This window comes from Mustela nigripes, chromosome 7, assembly GCF_022355385.1.
Source record: "Mustela nigripes isolate SB6536 chromosome 7, MUSNIG.SB6536, whole genome shotgun sequence".
In the NCBI taxonomy this organism is placed as follows: Eukaryota; Metazoa; Chordata; class Mammalia; order Carnivora; family Mustelidae; genus Mustela; species Mustela nigripes.
This window is the reverse complement of record NC_081563.1, coordinates 80,219,495-80,243,822: the sequence shown is the minus strand read 5'-3', so window position 1 is coordinate 80,243,822 and position 24,328 is coordinate 80,219,495. Positions and strand designations below refer to the sequence as shown.

Sequence of the window (24,328 nt, the reverse complement as noted above, 5' to 3'; positions counted from 1 at the left end):
AAAGTGAAAGAAGAGAGGCTGGGAGAAAACATATGCAAAAGACATCTGATAAAGAACTTCTATTCAAAACATATTAAGAACTCTTAAAATACAAAAATAAGAAAACAAAGAATCCAATTTAAATGGGCCAATGAATTTGACACCTCAGAAATGGTAAATAAGCACATGAAAAGATGTTCCACATCTTAAAAGAGCGCTTTTAAGGAAACACAAATTAAAACAATGAAAACTGGGGCACCTGGGTGGCTCAAATGGTTAAGCATCTGCCTTCAGATCAGCTCATGATCCCAGGGTCCTGGGATCAAGCCCCATGTCAGGCTCTCTGCTCAGGAGAGAGTGTCTGCTTCTCCCTCTGTCCCACCCGTCTGTGCACTCTCTTGCTTGCTCTCGCTCTCTCAAATAAATAAAAATTTTTAAAAAATTATATGCCAGAACTTTGACAACTTAATTTGACAATTAAGAAATTAATAAATCAGGGACGCCTGGGTGGCTCAGTTCGTTAAGCAGCTGCCTTCAGCGTCCTGGGATCGAGTCCCACATTGGGCTCCTTGTTCCGTAGGGAGCCTGCTTCTCCCTCTGCCACTCTGTCTGCCTGTGCTCTCTGACAAATAAATAAATAAAATCTTTTTTAAAAAAAAGGAAATTAATAAATCATTAGAAACATATACTCTTCTAAGAGAGAATCAAGAGGAAACAGAAAATCCAGAAAGACCAGTTGATTACTAGTAACAAAATGGAACCAATAATCAAAACAGTCCCAACAAACAAATGTCTAGGACTTTTGAAGCCAAATGGCTTCACAGGTGAATTCTACCTAAATACTTAAAGAATAGTTCATACCTATTCTTCTCAAAGTATTCCAAAAATCAGAAGAGGAAGATTTCCGAATACATTCTATGATGCCAGTATTACCCAATTCCAAAACAAGACAAAGACACTACAAAAAAAGTAAACTGCAGGCCAATGTCTCTGATGAACACAGATGCAAAAATCCTCAACAAAACATTAGCAAACCAATTTCACCAATACACTGAAAACAATCATTCACCACAATCAAGTGGGATTTATTCCAGGGATGCAAAGATGGTTCAATATCCAGAATCAATCAAGCTGATACAACACCTTAACAAAATGAAGGACAAAAGTCATAAGATCATCTCAATAGATTCAGAACATGCATCTGACAGAAACCAATATCCATTCATGATAAAAACTCAACAAAGTGGGTTTAGAGGGAACATACATACCTCATGTAAAAAAGGTCATATATGACAAACCCACAGCTAACATCAATATTCAATGGTGAAAAACTGAGTTTTTCCTCTAAGACTGAACAGGGCAAGAATGTCCACTTTTGCCACTTTTATTCAATATAACATGGGAAGTCCCAGCAGTAGCAATCAGACAGACATAAAAGTCACCCAAATTGGTAAGGAAGCGGTAAAACCATCACTGTTAGTGCACAACAGGATAATATATATATAGAAATCCCTAAAGACTTTACCCCAAAATTATTAAAAGGCATGTATTCAGTAAGCTGGAGGATACAAAATTAATATACAAAGATCTTTTGCATTTCTATACACTAGTAAGTAAGAGAAAGGCAAGTTAAAAAACCATCCGATTTTCCAGTTCTACCAAATAGAATAAAATACCTAGAAACAAATTTAATCAAAAAGGTGAAAAACCTGTATTCTGAAAACTCTAAAACAATGATAAATGGAAGATAACACAAACAAATGGAAAGAGGTAACACTCTCATGGACTGGAAGAATACTGTGAAGAAGTCCTTTCTACCCAAAGCAATTTACAGATTTAGTACAATCCCTATCAAAATACCAGTAGCAATTTTCACAAAACTACAACAAATAATCCTAATATTTGTACAGGATCAGAAAAGACCCCAAATAGCTAAAGCATTCTTGAGAAAAAGAACAAAGCTGGAATTACCACAATTCGAAATTTCAAGCTGTAATACAAAACTATAGTAATGAAAATAGAGTGGTACTGGCACAAAAACAGACACAATTCAATGGAACAGAACAGAGAGGCCAGATATAAACCAACACTTATACAGTCAATCTATTACAAATGTGAAAGAAATATACAATGGAGAAAACACAGTCTCTTCAATAAATGGTGCTGGGAAACATGGACAGCTACATGTAAAAGAATAAAGCGAAACCACTATCTAAAACCATACACAAAATAAACTCAAAATTCATTAAAGACTTAAATGTAAGCCCCCATAAAACTCCTAGAAGAGAACACAGGCAGTAATTTCTGACATTGGCTGTGGCAACAATTTTCTTTGTAAGTGTCCTAAGGCAAGGGAAACAGAAATAAACTATTAGGACTACACCAAAATAAAAACCTTTTGTAAAGTGAGGGAAACCATCAACAAAACAAAAATGCAACCTACTGAATGAGAGAAGATATTTGCAAAGGATATATCCAATAAAGAGTTAATATCAAACATATATAAAGAACATACAAGACACAACATGCCAAAACACAAATAATCCAAATAAAAGGGCAGAGAACCTAAATAGACATTTTTCCAAAAAAGACATACAGATGGCCAACAGACACATGAAAAGGTGCTCAATTTCACTAACCATCAGGGAAACAAAACACAATGAAATATCACCTTATGACAGAGTCAGAGTAGTTAGTATCAGAAAGACAATAAATAACAAGTGTTGCTGAGGATGTGTAGAAAAGGGAACCCTTAGGTAAATGTAAATTGGTGCAACCAATCAATGTAGAAAACAGTATGGAGATTCCTCAAAAAACTAAAAATAGTAATACCATGATGATCCAGTAATCCCACTACTGGGTATTTACCTAAAGGAAGCAAAAACACTAACTTAAAGAGACAGATGCACACCTATGTTTCCTGCTTCATTATTTAAATAGTCAAGATACGAAAGCAACCTAAGTGGTCACTGACAGTTAAATGGATAAAGATGTGGTATGTACACACACACACACACACACACACACACACTCACACTCTCTCTCTCTGGAGTATTAGTCATAAAAACGAATGAGTTTAGGGCGCCTGGGTGGCTCAGTGGGTTAAGCCTCTGCCTTCGGCTCGGGTCATGGTCTCAGGGTCCTGGGATTGAGCCCCGCATCGGGCTCTCTGCTTGGTGGGGAGCCTGCTTCCTCCTCTCTCTCTGCCTGTCTCTGCCTACTTGCGATCTCTGTCAAATAAATAAATAAAAATCTTTAAAACAAAAACAAAAACAAAAAACCGAATGAGATCTTGTCATTTACAACACGGACAAACCCAGATAATATTATGCAAAGTGAAATAAGCCTCACAGAGACAAATACTGTATGATTTCACTAGTCTGTGGAATCTAAAAAGAAAAAACCACAATAAAGCAAACACAAGCAAACAAGTAGAAACAGACCCATAAACAGAACAAAGTGGTGGTTATCAGAGGCAGGGCAGTGGCTAGGCGGGGGCTGGGGAGAATGGATGAAATGGGTGGAGTAGAATGTGTAGGATTCCAGTTATAGAATGTATAAATCACAAGAATACAAGTTAAAGCATACTATAATAGCACTATATAGTGACTGATGACAGATACATTTATTAGCACAATATAATGTATACTTCAATCACTATGATGTACAACTGAATCTAATCTAACATTGTGTCAACTGTACAGCATTATAAAAAAGAAATCAGGGGTGCCTGGGTGGCTCAGTGGATTAAAACCTCTGCCTTTGGCTCAGGTCATGGTCCCAGGGTCCTGGGATTGAGCCCCACACTGGGCTCCCCAGCGGGGAGCCTGCTTCCCTTCCTCTCACTCTGCCTACCTCTCTGCCTACTTGTGATCTCTGTCAAATTATAAAATAAAATCTTAAAAAAAAAAATAAAAATCAATAAATTACAATATTTTTAGCAACAGGTTTTGAACCAGATTTTTATGTGGAAAAAAAGTGAATCCTGATCCTTAACTTATACTATGCATAAAAATTAACTAAAAATACCACAGATCTAAATATTAACCATCTAGGAACACTGAAACTAACTTTCATAAATTTGGGGTGATTAAAGACTACCAATAGAGAAGATAAGAAACACAAAATGTTAGAAACAATTAATGTATACACTGGACTTCACCAAAATTAGAAATTTCTGCTCTTCAAAACACATCATTAAGAAAATGAAAAAGCAAGTCCTTGACTACAAGAACCTGCAATAATACACATAACTGACAAAGAACTTCAATCAACAATAAAGAATTCTTAAAATTCAATAGTTAAGACAATAACCCAATAAAAAATGAGCAAAGATTTTAAAATAGTTACTTCACAAAGAAAGAGATGGCAAATAAACATATGAAAAAATTTTTGATGCCATTAGTCATCACAGAAATGCAAATTAAACCACAGTAATTGAGCATTACACACTTATTACATTATACAGTTTTTTCAAAGTCTGTAGGTATAAAGATCATTGGCAAGACTGTGCAGTATTGAAATCTTATAAAAAACTATACAACCTCTTTGGGAAAATGTCATTTTCTCTTTAAGTGGAACATATACACACAATGTGACCCAAGAGTTTTCTTTCTATATATTTATTCAAAGTAAATCAAAATAAATTTCAACTCAAAGATGTATGGGCATGTTGACAGCTGCTTTGTTCAGTGTGTAAATGGATGAAGTGTGATATTAATCAGATAATGAAATATCACTCATCAGTGAAAAGGAACAACCAATGGTATATGCAACAACATGGATAAAGGTTAAATAACAAGAGTAATGGAAAATGCCAGAGTCAAAAGATTACACACTGTATAATTCCATTAATATGAAATTATAAAACAGACAAAACTAGTCTACAGTGATAGATCAGTGTTTGGGGTTGAAAAAGGGGGCAGGCTTACACAAAAGAACATGAGTGAGCATTCTGGGAATATGGAGATGGTGGCTGTTATATGTGTGTATAAATTTGTCAAAATACATTTAACTTAGCATGAGTATATACTGTTATATAAAAGTTATACTAGGATAAATCTGTTTAATCTGAAAAAATTAAGAAGCATGTTTCCACATTAATTATTCAGGGGAGCTTACCTTATTGAGTGCAACAATAAAGGGACATTTTTTGGATTTTAGAAGGTTAATAGATTCAATTGTCTGGGGCTCCAAACCATGCATAATATCAACGACTAAAATGGCAATATCACAAAGAGAACTTCCTCTGTTTCTCAGATTACTGTTGAAAAGAGGGGAAAAATGCATAAATAGAAAACTTGAAATTATTCCTTTAAAGAAATGTTTCTTTGTAAAACCTAAATGAATAAAACAAAATGAAGCACATGCATTAAAAATTTAAGTGCCATTAGCCCTTAATTTGCCAAATGCTTATCTGACACAGTGAACTGATATCAGCTGGAGTAAGTTAATTCCAGAAGTTACTCCAATATTTCTACAAACTGTATTGGCCAAGTTTTTTGCACTACAGAATATAGCCAAGAGGTGACAGATAAGTTCCACATATAATGGTTTCACAGGAGACAGACCAAGTATGTATTAGGATTAGGTTTTTAAAAGTAGAAAAGATCTCTATAAAAAACAAGTATCCAAATAAATTACTACTTACTCAGTAAGGCACAGATAATGATTGGTAATTACAGGGACTACAGTTCTTAAAATACTACCCCAATGTTGATTAATCCAACTTTCTCATTCACTGAACCTTTAGATTTAATGGTCTAGCAGTTTGTTTGATGCCAAATAATGCAAGTTGCTCTTACCTGAAAGACTCATGCCCAGGAGTATCAATGATGAGCATTCCTGGAATTCGTACATTCTCTCTATCAAACTAGAAAAGGTGGGGAAAAGTAGAGAGCTTAAGGAAGCCAAAACAATGAAAGTTCCTTTATAAAAACAATTATTCAGCCATGAAAACTTAAAAACATCACCACTTCCTTTTCTAAATAAGTGGTTTTACAACAGTCAGTGAGTCAACCAGCAAAGCACAATAGTCAATATTTTCATTAATCAAAAGGAGTTTGCAGGAGGAAAAACGAAACGAAAAAATATTCTCTTTGTTCAGATCATAAAACTATAGTGTATTATAATTTTGAGCAGATTATCAAAAGTAACAAATGACATTAGTCATCTGAGAGTGATTATCTATAAAAAGGTAACATGCAAGAAGAGGTTCTGACTACTTAAAAAATGTATCTAGTCCAACTTTACAGCGGTTCTGACTACTTAAAAAATGTATCTAGTCCAACTTTATAGCAATTCTAAACTTTAAAAAATATCCCAAAGTATGTTTTAAAGAAAATTTACTACACCAATCTAAAATATTAAGACTGCCTTATTTAAGTATCATAAAAACCTGACTTTCTTTAATAAATGGAAAAAAAATTAAAACATGCCCAATATGGACATTCTCTTTTACCCTAAATCGTGACACTGACCAGTAACTCTCACACACAATTTTGTTTACTTGCTTATCTACTTTTTGTCAATCTTCAAGTGATTTTTCAAAATCTTATCTCCTGATCTAGGTCAAAGTGATTCAAATGTAAAACATCTCATATTTGTATTCTGGTGATCTTAAATCAACATTAACTTAGCACCATAATTATTTCCACTTCAGTGTCTGGAATACAAACAATTATAATTGTCATATAAAAGCTATCCTGAGAATTTTAATACAGATCTAATAAAAATCGTGCTCTTTATTAACTGTGCTCTAATGTAACACCAGATTTCAAGTTCTGGCAACTGGTGGAATGAGCTGTTATAAAAATCCCCAATGACTAACACACAGAAATACCAGATAAATTATAACCAAGATAAATTTTAAACTATGAATTTGAAAAACTGTAATTTAAGAAAACTGTGCTAAAATAAAGATTTTAAATTACATACTGAAATGAAACTGGAAAATTTCCATATAACTAGAAAACTGACCCAGAACAATCAACCCCAAGATGCAGGAAGGCCACATTACTTATAAAAGGAAGAAAACCAGCTTATGATCAGACTTGAAAGGCAGTATTTTATGTGAGAAGAAATGAGAGTAACCTCTAAGATATTTAAGGAAAGAAAATGTGTCGGGATGCCTGGGTGGCTCAGTTGGTTGGACGACTGCCTTCGGCTCAGGTCATGATCCCAGAGTCCCGGGATCGAGTCCCGTATCGGGCTCCCAGCTGCATGGGGAGTCTGCTTCTCCCTCTAACCTTCTCCTCGCTCATGCTCTCTCTCACTGTCTCTCTCTCTCAAATAAATAAATACAATCTTAAAAAAAAGAAAATGTGAACTGAGGAAGCCAACTAACTTTCCAGGGTGAAGGCCACAAAGTAGGTATGCAAGATTCAAAAACTCAAAGAATATTATTCCCCTTATTCCTTCCTTAGGAATGTACCAGAAAACAAGCTTCATAAAACACAATCTCAACCAAATCCCACCCTCCCTGCAAACTGGAGACAAACTCATAGACCTTTCCTATATACAGAACTAAGACCAAATAAAGAATAAAGGGAAATGCTAGCATATAATAATTTATGCTGTGTGCGTCAGTTATCAGTTTTGTTACACCTTAGTTCCAAATTTATCTTTTTTACCTGTTCTGTGATAATGGAACTAGGGAATTTTTACGAGGCTCAGTTCCAGGATTAAAGCACAGTACATATAAGATGAGCCTAAAACATTCTGCTATATCAGACACAAGGATGTAACCAAAGACTACTAAAACTAAATAAAAAAGATTCAGGAGTCAATCACTGGAAGAAAACGAGACTCTCTCACCACAAGAATAAATGAATTAAAGCACAGTAAATATTTTAATCTAGGAGTTTATAGGAAACAAAACAAAACCACTCTTTATAAACATGGATAAAGGGTTTAGAATAACAACATTTTGCAACCTCTAACACACTAAAAGGGCGAGATTACTTTAAAAGTTCAGCCTGAGTCGAAGAGTGTTTCAATTGAAAAGGGATCTAACAGAGGTCTTCTGAGGTAAGGGCCAAGGTTCTATCTCCTAACATATGTGACACAAGAGTGTTTGCTTTATAATGATTCACTAAGCTTTACCTTAACCTTATGTGATTTTCTTTATTTATTTTGAATAAATTGAGTATGTCCAAAGTAAAAAATATTAGGGAGATAATGAAAATACAATCAATGTGATAGAAGGAGAAGAGGGTCAGTGAGTAAACAGTTTTTCAACATGGAAATCTATAGGAAAAGTGTTAAAACATGCAGGGGAACAATATACTCTAATTTCTAAATAGCAATTGCCTTTGGGAACAAGAGGAAAGGAAATGAAAAATGAAGGCTCCTATAACATCTAGTGTTTTCTTTAAAAAAAAAAAAAGATCTTAAGTAAAATAGAACAAAGTGGCACAAGTGTTAATTATGAATAGCAAGCATAGGAAACTTTATACTATTTTTTTCTGTATCTGAAATAATTTATACCTTAATTTTTGTTAGAGATTAAAACACACCAAATACACTGTACTTACATTTTTAATCATCTTAGTCTGTTCATTAATAGCTTCCAGAGGAACATTGGTGGCCCCAATTTGTTGTGTAATGCCACCTGCTTCACCATCTTGTACATGTGTGTGACGAAGCTGGGATGAGACAGCAGATTCAGATTTGTATTTTGAAATATAAAAAGAAGCAAAAGCAGTAAGAAAGTACTGCTATTTAATGTAACAGAACTGCCTATCTGTGCTATGGTTTTTATTAGCTTTTTATAAGGTATTATTCACTTACTTAAATAGTTTTATCAATACTAACAGTATTTTCTTACTTTATCTAGAATTTTTGTCTTCCCTGTGTCCACATGTCCAAGTACACAAATAACAGGAGCTCTCAGCTTCTCTGTATTTACATTTTTACTATGTTCGAGGCGCCGTTTCTAGAAATTAAAAAAAAAAAAAAATCACAAGTTATTTCAAACCTTATCATATTGTTCTCTAAATTATGTTGCAAGAGAATGTCACAGCCTTTATCCAAGTTCTTTGTTGATTTAACTACATGTAATTGCATTTTACCACATAACCTTTACAATCTAATTCCAATCATAGCACCTCTGGACAAAGAGAAACCTGTTAAAATGAATTTCAGGACAACGCTGTTAAATAAGAGTAAAAATAGCGTGAAGTTTTGGCTTCAACTTTCTGAACACTTTTGTGCACTGCTTATTTAATAGAATATAAGAAAATGATCTTGTATTCCATTCAGGGCATATACAGTACATCCTCTAGCTTATGTGGGGTATTTGTATAAAAGGAGATATACTCTTGCAATCAAGTGATTTCATTAAAACTTCAAAACTACAAAATACTTTTTAACAACTTATTTTTAAACTTTATCTGGTGTACAAACACTACAAAACCTTTCAACTGAGAGATGGTTTACTTAATCCCCAGCCTAAGATGTCTAATGACATTTCCTACCTTCTTAAGATACCACTCATTAGGCATGAGAAGCATCTCCTTGCATCACAACACACTTCTCTTATAGCATTTACCTAGATACTTCAGCTTTCTAAGAACCAAAGTACACATGCCAGCAGCTCTTTGAAATGCTAACATTTCAAGTATAGTAAAGCTGGCATTCAAATGAGATAAGACTTCCATCAAAATTCTGAAGTAATTTACAAAATGTCTTCCATCTAAAAACCATTTTTGTAAACAATTCTTTACTTTCATTTCTACCACTGGACACTGGATCTTTCTATAGAAAATAGAATGAGAAAACATTTTGGAGTGTTAAATTCAGATGTGAGTGTTTACTAACAAAGAGTAGTACACAAGAGCTTTATATTCTGTGACTCAAATGCAAACGTCATGACCTTAGTTAGATTTGATATGGTTGAAAATTGTCTTTTTCTCCCACACTTGTTGTATCATTAAAATTTTCTGGAGGGCAATGCAGTAGACTTTAACTCAGAAATTCTACCTGTAAGTACTTGTCCTGAAACAATGACACAAGCATAGAGAAATATATGTATACAACAGTGTTTGTTCATTGCAGTATTATCTGTATTGGCAAAAATTAGTAACCACTTAATCATCTGTAGCTGGGGATTTCGAATGAATATTTCCTCAGTCCCAGGGCTGAAAACTATCTGGTTGCATAGACTCGTTTAGAGACCCCTATCCACAACGGAGATTATTACCTAGGACGTCTGGTATGGATTTTAGAAAATTATATAATAGCAAGGTTTTGGAACCATGAAATTTGTTATGGACTTATCTCTCCCAATTTCATATACTGAATCCCTAACTCCCAATGGGACTGTTATTTGGAGATAGAGCCTTTTAAAAGGAGGTAATTAAAGTTAAATGGGTAGGGCCCTAATCCAAAAGACAGATGCCCTTACAACAGGAGGAATAAGAAAAATCTTTCTCTAGGCATGCACAGAGTAAAGGCCACATGAAGACTCAGTGAGAAGGCAGTCATCTGCAAACCAAGAAGAGAGTTCTCACCAGGGAACAACCCTGCTGATGCTTTTATATTGAACTTTTAGCCTCAAGAGCTATCAGAAAATAAATCTCTATTGTTTAAGGCACCCAGACAAGAAGACACAGAACCAAAAGACACCACTATTAACCCTACGGAAAAGAAGGATTATAAAAGGATACCATAAACAACTGTATGTTCACAACTTAGATGAAATACAAAATAGTTAGAAAGACAAAGATTACAGAAAATGACTCAAGATGAAAAAGAAAATATGGCAAAGAGATAACAATATAACAAGAAATTGAACTAGAAATTTATGTCTTCGAAAGACAAAAGCTTTGTTAGTAAATTTGCCAAACACTTAAAACAGGAAAAGAGTCAAAAACAATCTTTCATAAACCCTTGCAGAAAAAAGGAAGAAGGAACACTTTGTGACTAATTCCAGGAAGCTAATTTTAAACAGACACCAAAGCCAGACAAACAAATCCTAAGAGAAGAAAAGTTACTGATCAATATACCTCATGGGTATAGATTATAAAAACCTCAACAAAATATTACTAAGCAAATCTAGTAACATATAAAGAAGATTATACCAGGATCAAGTGGGATTTATTCTAGGAAGGCAAGGTTGGGCTTAACATCTGAATACCAATATAACACATCATATATTGGTATAAAAAAGAAAAAAGAATCTCTACACATAGAAAGGCACATTTCCATTCATGATAGGAACTCTGAACAAATCAGGAAAAGAAGGGAAGATCCTCAGACTAAAAAAGGGTACTACTATTAATACCATAGTTAATGGTAAAATCTGAATGCTATCCTCCTCAAAGGCTGAAAACAAGACAAGCACGTCTGCTCTTACCACTTCTACTCCATAATGTACTGTTCTAACAGGGAAATCAGGCAAAAATAAAAATAAAAGGAAATAAGCAGCAATGAGACTGGAAAGAATTACAACTGTTTTTGATAGAGAACATGACACACTGATTATAGGAAATTCTAAGGAATCCATAAAAAATTATGAGAATAAAAATATTTCAATAAAGTTACAGGACATGAGATCTATAAAACTCAATTGTATTTCTTTATACTAGAAATGAAAAAAATTTTAAAATTGTGAACCCATTTTCAACAGTATAAAAAACAATAAAATACCTAATAATAAATTTAACAAAAGAATTACGTATCTTAAACTGTGAAAACTATAAGATACTACTAGAAGAAACTGTAAAAGATCCAAATGAATGGAGAATCAGCCTATTTCCAGAGACTTCAAGAATCAATACTATTAAAATAGATAATTCTCCTTAAAATTGATCTAAAGATTCAACATAATCTCCATTTAAATCTAAGCAAGCTTTTTGCAGAAACTTTCAAGATGACCATAATATTTATATGGAAAAGCAAGTGACCTGGAAGAGCCATAACAAACCTGAAAAGGAATAACAACATTGTAGGACTTCTATTTCCCTACCTCAAAACCTACATTAAAGCTATAATAATCAAGACAGTGTGGTACTGGCATAAGAGCAGAAAATACAGATGACGAAACAGAACTGAAAGTCCAAAACTAAATACTCATATTTCTGAGAATGACTGTAACTGAAAACACAGATGTTAATACAAGTATTAGGATGTGGAAAAACTATCAGAACCCTCAACTGGTGGGAATCTATAATTGCACAGTCACTCTGGAAAATAGTTCAGCAGTTTCTGAAAAAGTTAGACACAAATTTACCATATGATCCAGCAATCTCACTCTTAGGAATATATTAAAAAAAAAAAAAATGAAAACACATTTCCATACAAAGGCTTATATGCAAATGTATATAGTAGTACCATCTGTAATAGCCCCAAACTGGAAACAACTCAAATGTTCTCTAGGGAATATAAAACAAAATACAGTATACTTATACAACAATATCTGAATTTTGTTGTATAAGTATACTGTACAGAATTCTTGTATAAGTATAAATTCTGATAAAGTCACCACACAAAGAGACTAAGTGAAATAAGCTAAACATAAAAGACCAAGTATTATATGTTTGAAATTTACAGCAGTCCCCTCCTTATGCAGGGATGATAAATTCTAATCCCCTTAGTGGATGCCTGAAACCAATATTTATGCTTTCTCCTACACGTATCTAAGATACAGTTAAATTTAGGGGTGCCTGGGTGGTTCAGTTAAGTGTCCAATTCTTGATTTCAGCTCAGTTTATGATCTCAGGATTTTGAGAAGCCCTCCATCAGGCTCTGTGCTGGGCATGGAACCTGCTTTTTTTTTTCTTTTTAAAGATTTTATTTATTTATTTGACAGAGAGACACAGAGAGAGAAGGAACACATGCAGGGGGAGTGGGAGAGGAACAAACAGGCTTCCCACTGGGCAGGGAGCCAGATGCAAGGCTCGATCTTAGGACTCTGGGATCATGACCTGAGCCAAAGGCAGATGCTTAACAATTCAGCCACCCAGGCACCCCAAGCATGGAACCTGCTTAAGACTCTCAATCTCCCTCTGCCCCACTCTCCTAAAAAAAAAAAAAATTAAAGTGATAAATCAGGTGCACTGAAAGATTAACAATACCTAGTAATAAAATTAAACAATGTTAAGACTATACTGCAAAAAAGTTGTGAATGTGATCTCAAAGTATCTTATTTTACTGTACTCACCCCCTTCTTTTTGTGATGATGTGAGATTATAAAATGCCTACGTAATGAGATGAAGTTCAGTGAATAGAGTAGTGTTAGGCTACTACTGACCTTCTGACAATCCAAGAAAAGAAGGATCACCTGCTTCCAGACTGCAGTTGACCACAGGTAACTGAAACCATGGAAAGCAGAACTGTGGATGGTGGGACTAGGAGGGCGGGGGGGACTGCTATATATGTGGGGCTAGAAATAGGGAATGTCTGCAAATTGTTATAAGAAATCTTTTTGGGATGATGAAAATACTTTAAAGTTGAGTTGTGATGCACAACTCTACAAATTTACAAAATGTCTCTGGACTGGATCAATTCTTTAGTATGTAAATCATATCCCAACAAGCTGCTTAAAAATTTGCTGGATGTAGAGGTCCAAAGCATACTGTTATGTGAAAAAATATATATATACTGGGAAGCATGGGTGGCTCAGTCAGCTGAGCATCTGCCTTTAGCTCAGGTCATGATGCCATGATCCTGGGATCAAGTCCCACACTGGGCTTCTTACTCAACAGGGAGCTTGCTTCTCCCTCTGCCTGCTGCTTCCCCTGCTTGTACTCTCCCCTTCTCTATGACAAATAAATAAAATCCTTAAAAAAAAAAAACATATATATATACACATATATATACACACATATGTATATATACATATATATATATACACAAAATATATTATCTGTTTTAATTAAACATTTTTAAAAACTTGAAGCTGGGGCGCGCCTGGGTGGCTCAGTGGGTTGGGCCGCTGCCTTTGGCTCAGGTGGTGGTCTCCATATCCTGAGGCTGAGCCCCACATTGGGCTCTCTGCTTGGCAGGGAGCCTGCTTCCACCCCCCTCTCTGCCTGCCTCTCTGCCTACTTGTGATCTCTGTCAAATAAATAAATAATAAAATCTTTAAAAAAACACACACACAAAAAAAACCTTGAAGCTCATGTACAGAACTATGCACAAGCCTAGGAAGTGAAATAATGGGGAAACTTCTTTCTGCTTTATACCCATTGTCTTTAAATCACCAAACACATTACAACTGTCTCTCACACACTGGTACAGAGCAAGGGAGTTGGCCAGAGTAGGTGCTGTGGGAAGCAGCAGTTACAATGGGGAAGAAGGGAGGAGAATGCCACTGGTATTTAGTGGGTGGAGGGCAGGGATACTGCTTACCATCCTAAATGAAGACGACTGTCCCCCACAACAAAATTATACAGCCTAAAGATGTCGACCCTGGCAGAGGTGAGAAATCCCAACTTACAACAATAGACTTTCTTAGTCCTTTAGAAATTCAGAAAATGTATCCCTTTAATAGACTTTACAGAAGGGTGAGGCAACCACTAATACATAGGTTATCAGAAAGGAAAAAAAAAAAAAAAAAAAAGGAAAAAAGAAAAGAAAAAAAACTGAAAAATCAGAAGTACAAATGAAAATAATTTTTAAAAAAGAAAGCTAAAATTGTTTTTAGCTTAAAATACTTTAACATCCTTAAGCAAACCAGTTTTTAGTATATTATTTATACTAAGCTGACATAATTAAAGAAAACTCTCAAGTCTACTACATTAAATAGGAAAAATGTAGTAAGCTCACTAGGTATGCACACTTTGCTAAATCAAAAGATGCCTCATTAACCCATCAAATTTCAATACCTAAAGTCATCAGATGCCTCATAGTGACTAACTTAAAATACACAAGGCAAACACTAGTTTAACTAGTGTTTATGACTACAGGGTATATTTTCAGAATATCTCTGCACACCCTTAAACCATCATTTAAGGAGCACATCAAAATTCTGAGAAAACAAATAGAAACAATGAAGCAGTATACCATTCTGACTTAGGTTAAGGGAATAAGGTCCTTAGGTTAGGTCAATGTTAAAGGCCCAATGTTCAACCCAAGGTCATGAATATTTTGTCCTGTTTTTTTCCTAAATTTATACCTTCAGTTTCTTACATCTTTAGCTCTATCTGATCTGTTTTAAGATAACTTATACATATGATTTGGGGTCAGAGACTAAACTCCCTTTTTATTAATTTAACTAGCCTCGTTGGTTGAAAAGCTATCCTTTTCCCATTGAATTGCTTTAGCATCTATGACTTATCAGTATATCAGAAATATAAAGATTTTTTGGACTTTTAGTTGTTTCATCATCTGCATTATTTGTTCTTATGCCAGTACCCACATTGTCCTTAGATCAGAGAACAGTTCTAATGATCCCAGATGAGAAGTGGGGGGTGAAGGAATAAAGAGAAAGGGAAAATAAATACCTCAATCCTCCGTTTGGCTTTGTCATAAGCTCTTTCTTCTTTAGTACGATCATCATCAGAGTCAAATTCAGATTCTGAACTCATTTCTTTACTTGGTTTTTTATCTAACATTTTCCCGGCATCCTTTTCATCTGACACCTTTTCATCCTCTTCATCACCTTCACTGCCTTCACTTTCTCCCTCCTCTTCCTCTTCACTCTCATCTTCTTCACTCTCTTCCTCCTCCTCTTCCTCCTCCTCCTCAGGGTTTTCTTTAACTTCTATATGTATCGTGTTTTCTTCTTTCAGGAAAAACAAATTTGGAGATTAAAAATGGAGATTTTCATCAATGTTGTAAGACCTTAAAGGGAAAATACTACTAAGGGTGCACTAAGTATGGCATTAACATTATAAAAACATCATGAATGCTAATTATTTTCATAAATGCAAAGTGTTGGTCACATATTTGCTACAATGAAGATTGTCATTTAACAGTAAAAACTTAGTATGTGACTGAACCACACTGTTAGGCAGAACAAGAACTAAGGGAGGGGAACACAACACATAGAATTTCTTTCCCTTGGGGTCATTTGCCAATTCTGCACTTGATCTTAGCCCAAAGACTGAGAAGCAATGGTCATTTGCTGTTTCTGAAGAAGGCATCTTAAAGGCTAAGCAGTGTTTAGGAGTCCAGGCACTGGGTCTATTAAAAAGAGTCAAGGAGGTAAGGGGAATAGACATTGCATAATACTGTTATTGTGGAATGAAGTCCCAAAGAACTGAACACTAGCAATTAGAATGAATAGGAAATAAAGAGGACCTCCCCATTATTGGTCAATCACCTCCAGATTCTATCAATTCTAAATCTAGAATAAAATGATTCTATATTGTTAGTTCATTCAGATTCCTGGTGGATATACACATAAATTCTCTCTGGAGAAAGAAAAACACAATCCCTGATGTCAAATTATTCCTTAAGTTTTACAAGTATACTATCCAGCACAATATATGAAAATAACAAGCCATGTAAAAAAACAATGCACATGATGGAAGCCAGCAAGCCCCCAAACTAAGGGATGCCTGGCTGGCTCAGTCGGTTGAGCATCCAACAGTTGGTTTTGGCTCAGGTTATGATCTCAGGGTCATGAGACCAAGCTCCAAGTCGGGCTCTGCTCTGGTGGAGTATGCTTAAGATTTTCTCTCTGCACCTCCCCCCTTACACTGTCTAAAATAAATAAGTAAATCTATTTAAAAAGTTGAAAAATGACTATGTTTCTAACATCTAGGGAGCAAAAGATTTAAAAGTTTATAAAGTAAAAACTTACCAAAAAAACCCAGTTAAACGGAGCATCTAAAACTAGAAAATACTGGAGACAGAACTAAGAACTCAAAAGATGGGCTTAACAGGCAAGTAGAAACAGCTGAAGAGAAAATTGGTGAACCAGAACACAGATCAGAAAAACAATCTAGAATGGGCCATGGAGACTCAATTAGATGGAAAACGTGAAAAGACATGCTACACTGATATAATAAGAAGGTGCAACTAGAATCCCTGAGGTGAAATAATAGCTCATAATACTGTAAATTCATAAAAATATAAAATCATACATTGATAAAGCTCTATAGGCCAAATGAACAACAACAACAACAATAAGCTCAACCCTGGCCACATCATTACTGCTGAAAACCAAAAGCACATGGAAACTTTAGATTGATATCTGACTTCTCAACAGAAACAATGAAAGCTAACACAAGGGAATAATATCTTCAAAATGTTAAAAAGAATTTCAACAAAGAATTCTTCACTCAGTAAAATGCCCTTCAAGAATAAAGAGATAAAGGTTTTTTTTTTTTTTGAGATAAAGGTATTTTTAGAAAAGCAAAAATGGAATGCCTCACTAACAGAATTATACTAAAGGAAATTCTAAAAGGTATTTTTTCAGGCAAAAAGAAATGACCTCAAATGGAAGATCAGAGATGCAGAATGAAATGAATTACAACAAAGAGCTGACAATATGAGTAAACTTAAGCTATGATGGGATATTACAACAGGAACTAATATAAATGGGAATAATGAACTGAGAACTGGATAAATTTGCTCATGTAGTCTATGGTCTTTGCAGTCTGGAACGAGTATAACATTAGACAGTGATAGTTCAAAGACCTATTTTTAAAGTCTCTAGAGTAATTAAAAAAAAAATTAGTGAAAAAGTATATAACTTCCAAGCTCATGAAAGGAGGAAAATATGGAATTAAAAAAAATAAATAAATAAGGGGTGCCTGAGTGGCTCAGTCAGTTACAGCTCAGGTCATGATCCCAGGGTCCTGGAATCTAGCCCTGCATTGGACTCCCTGCTCAGTGGAAACCCTGCTTCTCCCTCTTCCTCTGCTGTCCCTCCTGCTTGTGCTTTCTCTTGCTCTCTTCCCTATCAAATAAATAAAATTTTAAACAAAACAACAATCCCAAACATAGTAAAAAAGTAAAAAAAAGAAACAGAACCAGTAAGGACTAAACAAGATAACAAATACTCTTCATTAATTACATAAAGGGTTAAATGTATTGAGCTAAATCGTCTAGGTAAAATATAAAGATTGACAAACTGGATTTAAAAATCTCAACTAGGGGGTGCCTCGGACACTTAAGCATCTGCCTTTGGCTCAGGTCATGATCCCAACGTTCTGGACTGAGTCTCATACCTGGCTCCCTGCTTTATGGAGCACCTGCTTCTCCCTCTCCCTTTGCCTGTGATTTCTCTCTCTGTGTCAAATAAATAAATAAAATCTTAAAAAATTTTTTTTAATTAATAAAAATCCCAATTATGTGCTAATCAAGGAGAGAGAGAGTTAAAATTAGAAAAAGATCATGAAAATCAAAGCTATGTTGCTACGTCAATATCGGATAAAGTATGCTTTAAGGCAAAAAGCAAGTTAGAAATAAATTTTAAAAATATAAATAAAAAACAGAATTATCAATCAGTGAGTCAATTCATCAAAAAATATGAGTGTGTACACCTAATAATACAACTAAAATATATATAAAAAAATTAGAACACAGGGAAAAACAATCTATAATCACAGCAGATTTTAACCACCATTCTCAGTAAGAGAGAAAGGTAGTCCAGAAAAAAATCTCAGAATAAAAAAGACTTGAACAAGATGATGAACAAATGTGATCAAACAGCTTACCCTTGAACAACAAAGGGATTAGGGAAGTCAATGCCCCCATGCAGTCGGAAATCCACGTATAACTTTTGACTCCTCAAAAACTTTACCAACAGCCTACTATATTGACCATAAACCTTGGTAATAACATGAAGAGTTGACTGACCCATGTTTTTATGTGTACTACATACCATATCTTAGAATAAACTAAACCAGATAAATACAAATGTTATGAAGAAAATCTTAAGGAAAATACATGTACAGCACTATATCGAAAAAAAATCCACATGTAGACTCCTGTAGTTTAAACCCATGTTGTTCAAGGGTTAACTCTACAGAGAACAAGGCACACAACTACTGCGGAATATAAATTTCTTCCAATCACATATTAAACACAGTAATCAACCATATGCCGGGTTGTAAATTAAGTCTCAACATATTTCAAAAGAGAGAACCATGTATGTTCTCTGATCTCAATGAAGTAACAAGAAAATAATTAGAAAATCCCACTTTTATAAATTAAGAACTACACTTTAAGCAATCAGGTAAAATATGTTAAAATGGAAATTAAAAAAACAACAAAACTTGTGAATTTGGTGGAAGCAATGCTTAACAAAAAACTTAGTTTTAAAAACATGTGTTCAGTGTTGGCAAGGATGTGGAGAAAAAGGAATCCTCTTGTGCTGCTGTTGGGAATGCAAACTGGTACAGCCACTGTGGAAAACAGTATAGAAGCTCCTCAAAAAATTAAAAATAGAACTACCTTACGATCCAGTAATCACACTACCAGGTATTTACCCAAAAACTACAAAAACACTAATTCAAAGGATTACATGCAACCCTTTGTTTATGGAAGCATTATTTATAATAACCAAGATAAAGAAGCAGCTCAAGTGCCCACTGACATATGAACGGACAAAGAAGATGCAGTGTATATATACAATGGAGTATTATTCAGCCCTGAAAAGAATGAAATCTTGTCACTTGCAATGACATGGACAGAGCTAGAGAATATAATGCTAAGTGAAACATGTTAGAGAAAGACAAATATATTATTTCACTCATATAGAATTTAAGAAACAAAACAAATGAGCAAAGGGCAAGAAAAGAAAAAGAGACAAACTAATAAACAAACTCTACCTACAGAGAACAAATTGATGGTTACCAGAGGAGAGGAGAGGTTTGGGGCAGGGCCTGACGAGGGGGGCAAGGGTTAAAGGGGTGATGGGAATTAAGGAGTATACATGTCCTGATGAGCACCAGGTAATATATGGAATTGTTGAATCACTATATCATACACCTGAAACTAATATAACACTGTGTGTTAACTAGAACTAAAATGAAAACATAAGAAGGAAAATGTATTAGGAAAAAACCCCTGAAAAACTAAATATCCATCTCACCCCCCAGGAAATTAAAACCAAAGAGAGCAGATTTTTATAACACAGGACAGAAAGTAATGACAAAGGAAAATTATTTATTAGGTTCTAATTGCTTGTATTACCTCTGTATTATATTTCAAGTTAAAGTGGTTTTTTTGTAGGCTAGCTTTAATAACCTAACCCCATTTACAATATCACTCTGAAAAAATGTTATTTTAAATCCTAGGTGCCTTTGAAAAACCATTTATTCATAAATGAGGATTAAATGAGGATCCACATGAGGATTTAGAAACCAAGGCAATGGAAAGATCTGAGACTGGTTTTTATTCCCAGAAATGTTCATATGGATTTCATAATCAGAAGACTATTTCTTTAAATATATACACCTCTAATAACCATTAGATTTGTCAACTTGTACTTATAAGTTATTCACCTTTTTCTCTCTCTTCATCACTGGCCATAGCTTCCCAATCATCCAATCCAGCATCTTCAGTTTCTTCTTCCTCTTCTATAAATAAAGGTTTTTGTTAAAGACATAGATATCACCCAGAAATAGGGGCTTGCTTTTAGGAAAAGTCGAAAATTTTGCTGCCATTAAAAAAATATTTTAATTATGCAATATACAATTTCATCATCTTTGGAACTACTTTCTCAACATAGCTACATGTTATAATTTAGTATTACGAAATGCTTCACAGTTTCCTAGTATTTTGAATAGACCAAATTAAACTTAAACCAGACTTCATATTTGACATAATTAAAATATTAGAAACTCAGTGAAATGTTATTGGATTTTGAAAAGGGTAGATGATGACTGCACTCAGTTCTTGTAGAAAAATGAAATTTCACAATAGTTCCCCCCTCCCCCCAACCTTATCTACAGTGTTGCCTTCTGCATTTTGTCACCCACAGTGAACTGTGGTCTGGAAGCAAATGAACCTCCATCCCTCCTTCTAATGTATGGTCAGAAGGCCGATGGTATTCTAACATTACATCACAGTGTCTACATCATTCATCTCACTTCATCTAGTCACATGGGCACTTATCATCTCCCACCATCGCAAGAAGAATGAGTATAGTACAGGAAGATATTTTAAAAGAGAGACCTTACATGCACATAACTTATTACAGTATATTGTTCTAAATATTCATTATTACTTACTGCTGTTCTTCTCTTGCTGTGCCTAATTTTTAAGTTAAACTCTCTCTCAGCTGTATAGGAGAAAACAGAGTTCAGTACTACCTGCAGTTTCAGGCATCCACTGGGGTTCTCAAAACATATCCTCCACAAACAAGAGAGGCTTACTTACTGTATCTTCATTTTGATCTTTCAAACTTGTATGTCATACCTAAGAATTTACTACTTATTTTATTGCTTTAACTTGTACAGCTACATACAAATACTACTAAAAATCATAGTTGTAGGTACAAAGCTATACCTCTATTCCAGTTGAAAGTAAGAAAAGAGGGGTGCCTGGGTGGCTCTGGGTTAAAGCCTCTGACTTCAGCTCAGGTCGTGATCTCAGGGTTCTGGGATCGAGCCCCGCACTGGGCTTTCTGCTCGGTGGGGAACCTGCTTCCTCCTCTGTCTCTGCCTGCCTCTCTGACTACCTGGGATCTCTATCAAATAAATAAATAAAATCTTTAAAAAATAAAAAAAACAAAAGAATATTTGCTGACAATCCAAAAACATCAGAAAAGTATAATTCTGAATATTAAGACTTATTATTAATATTAAGAATATTCTCAACAACTTTTTTTTTTACTGAAATCCAATAAGGCAAAACTACTCTTAAATACAAGTGGGACAAGCAGTATTTGCTTCCCTGTAATAATTACTATTTGCCAAGATGTTTGGAACATCTTGAGAAAGAGGAAATGAGTCAGGTACATATACCCAAAATATCCTTCTAAATTAGCAATTCTTTCTACTGCTACATATGTCACCTAAAATAATGGACTGCCATTAAGCCTATCAACCTCAATTTCTCCAGTGTCATCATGCTGAGTTGTGTCAGGTAAATGATCCTTTTATACTAAGAAGACAGGGGGAGAAAGAAGGACAGGAACTATCAATGATATTTTTCACCACTGTGGGTGAATCTTGATACTCTCTTACTATTAATTCCCACTTCAAACTTTAAACAGTGAAGAGTCTTCTCGATTTTGTTAACTACGCATGTATAGTTAGCCTCTGGCTCGCCTATCAATATCTAGTCTAATGAATTAAAACAATGTTTATCTTAAAAAAAAAAAAAAAAGCCAAGACTTTCTTCAACCTCAAAACACACATACACATAATTAATAAAATGAATCCTCTTGCTGATTTAGTAAATAGAAGCTGTCTTGTAAGAAGGTTTAAAGATGCCAATTTTTAGAGTACTCTTAAAAAGTTGTCATTAAAATCCTTCCAAAGGAACTTCAGGTCTTCTTGGTATCACCTAAGATTTCTGATTCACAAATGAAAACATAATAAAATAAAATAAAATAAAAAAACTCTCCACTCTCTACATTTTACTGGTACTACTGAAAATGAATTTCGAGTCTCACTCCTACAATTTTTTTTTTAAAGCGGAGCCCAGTTTGGAGTTTAAACTCACAGGGGCTCAAACTCATAACCATGAGATCAAGACCTGAGCCATGACCAAGAGTCAGATATTCAAACAAATGAGCTTCCCAGGCACCCCTAAACTTTTTCAAAATGGAAATGGAAAGAAATGGTTTAGAGAAAAGTATGAAGAATACCATCCTGCCAGATATTTGTTTTCCCCAAATTAATGATAATGAAGACAACTTCTGACACATCAGTGCTATTTAATAGGAAGCAATTAGTCAGTGCTACTGGCCTTGTTCAACAGGAGGTGGTGTCTCTTCCTTTTCTGGAACTCCTTGTTCTACATCTTCCACAGCAGTGCTTAATTCTATTGGTTCAGATACTGAAAAAAGGGCAGCAACTAAGTTAACAATACTTTTTCAGTGCATTATTTCTGTTGGGATACTGTTAAGAACTGAATGAAAACCAGGAATACAAACCAAAATTCTTTAGCAAGTTTAGAAAATGTTTAAATATTAGTCATATATTTTACAGGAAATAGTCTGCTCCAGGAATAATGTGAAATCACAAAAGGTTGAGAAGGAAACAAAGAAAAATATGATAGTTAGGAATAGCTGTTTGGGGGAAGATTTAGATTTTTCAAACAAAAGCACTTTTCCATTAACCTGTCATTGAAATCAGTTGAGAATGGTTAACAATAATAAGAAACAAAGTACAGGAAATAAGTTTCAATATTTGTGGTTTCTTTTTAAAAGATACTGTTTTGAAGATTATAGGAAAAAGGCAAATAAAATTATTTTTAAATCACAGGTCACTTTGTATACAAACCTTCTTTATTTTCTAGCTGCTGTAATGTTTTTTTCTTCTTTTTATCTTCATAAATTGGCCTCTTCTTTGGCAAAGAGTCTTTTGATGGCACTTCAACACCTAAGGGATAAAAATGAAAACTTCAGATTTATGCTATTTGTGTATCTCAGAAATGCTACTTAAAAAGATAACATTTCAGGGAAGTCTGGGTGGCTCAGTCACTTAAGAGTCTGCCCTCGGCTTAGGGCATGATCCCAGGGTCCTGGAATCGAGTCACACATCAGGGGACTCTGCTTCTCCCTCTGCCTGCCACTTTTCATGCTTGTGCTCATACGCGCTCTATCTCTGACAAATAATAATAATAATAAAAAGATATATTATTCACCTCAGAAATATATACATTCATGGAAAAATCTCATTTTTACATAAGGAGTTTGAAAATTTACATAAACTAAAGTACTACTTTCTTAGTGTCCAGTTCTGGGACTTTTGAAAAATGTGCAGAGTTATTAAACACAGTGAAGATGCAGAACAATCCTATCATCCTGTGCTGTTCTATGTAATCAAACCCTACTTACATCCTTTGCTCCTGCCAACCACTGATCTGTTTTCTATCTCAAAAGATTTGTTTTTTCCAAAATGTCACAGAAATGAAACTTTATAGTCTGGGCTGTTGTCATCATAAAAGATTTTAGAGTCATCCTCATTGTTATATGTACTAACTGTTGTATGTACTAATACTTCAGTTCTTTCTACTGCATTCCATTGCACGAATATACTATAGTTTCATTATTCTGTAGACAACTGAAGATGATTTGAGTTTTTTCCAGTTTTTGACAATTATGGATAAAGCTCCTACAAACATATATATGCAGGTTTCTGTGTGAACATTTCTCTGGGGTAAGTATTTTGGAGCAGGAATGATGGGACATTAGATAAATACGTATTTAATTTTATAAGAAACTCCCAACTGTTTTCCAAATTGACTTTACAGTTTTGCATTTCAACCAGTAAGGTAG

The 24,328-nt window shown here is 34.6% G+C and overlaps 1 protein-coding gene across 2 annotated transcripts in view; it reads right to left on the bottom strand.

Moving 5' to 3' along the window:
• The window catches only part of EIF5B (eukaryotic translation initiation factor 5B), an 80,933-nt gene that overhangs the window by 11,995 nt on the left and 44,610 nt on the right, over nt 1-24,328 (bottom strand). Inside the window, exons 7-14 of one of the 2 annotated variants that reach the window (XM_059406262.1) lie at nt 23,331-23,429; nt 22,795-22,884; nt 20,382-20,456; nt 15,426-15,706; nt 8,807-8,914; nt 8,514-8,624; nt 5,784-5,851; nt 5,101-5,242 (exon numbers count right to left, since the gene is read on the bottom strand). In XM_059406262.1, the coding sequence (XP_059262245.1) occupies nt 5,101-5,242; nt 5,784-5,851; nt 8,514-8,624; nt 8,807-8,914; nt 15,426-15,706; nt 20,382-20,456; nt 22,795-22,884; nt 23,331-23,429 (974 nt within the window). The remainder of the gene's footprint in view (nt 1-5,100; nt 5,243-5,783; nt 5,852-8,513; nt 8,625-8,806; nt 8,915-15,425; nt 15,707-20,381; nt 20,457-22,794; nt 22,885-23,330; nt 23,430-24,328) is intronic. The other variant, XM_059406263.1, reaches the window with a different exon arrangement.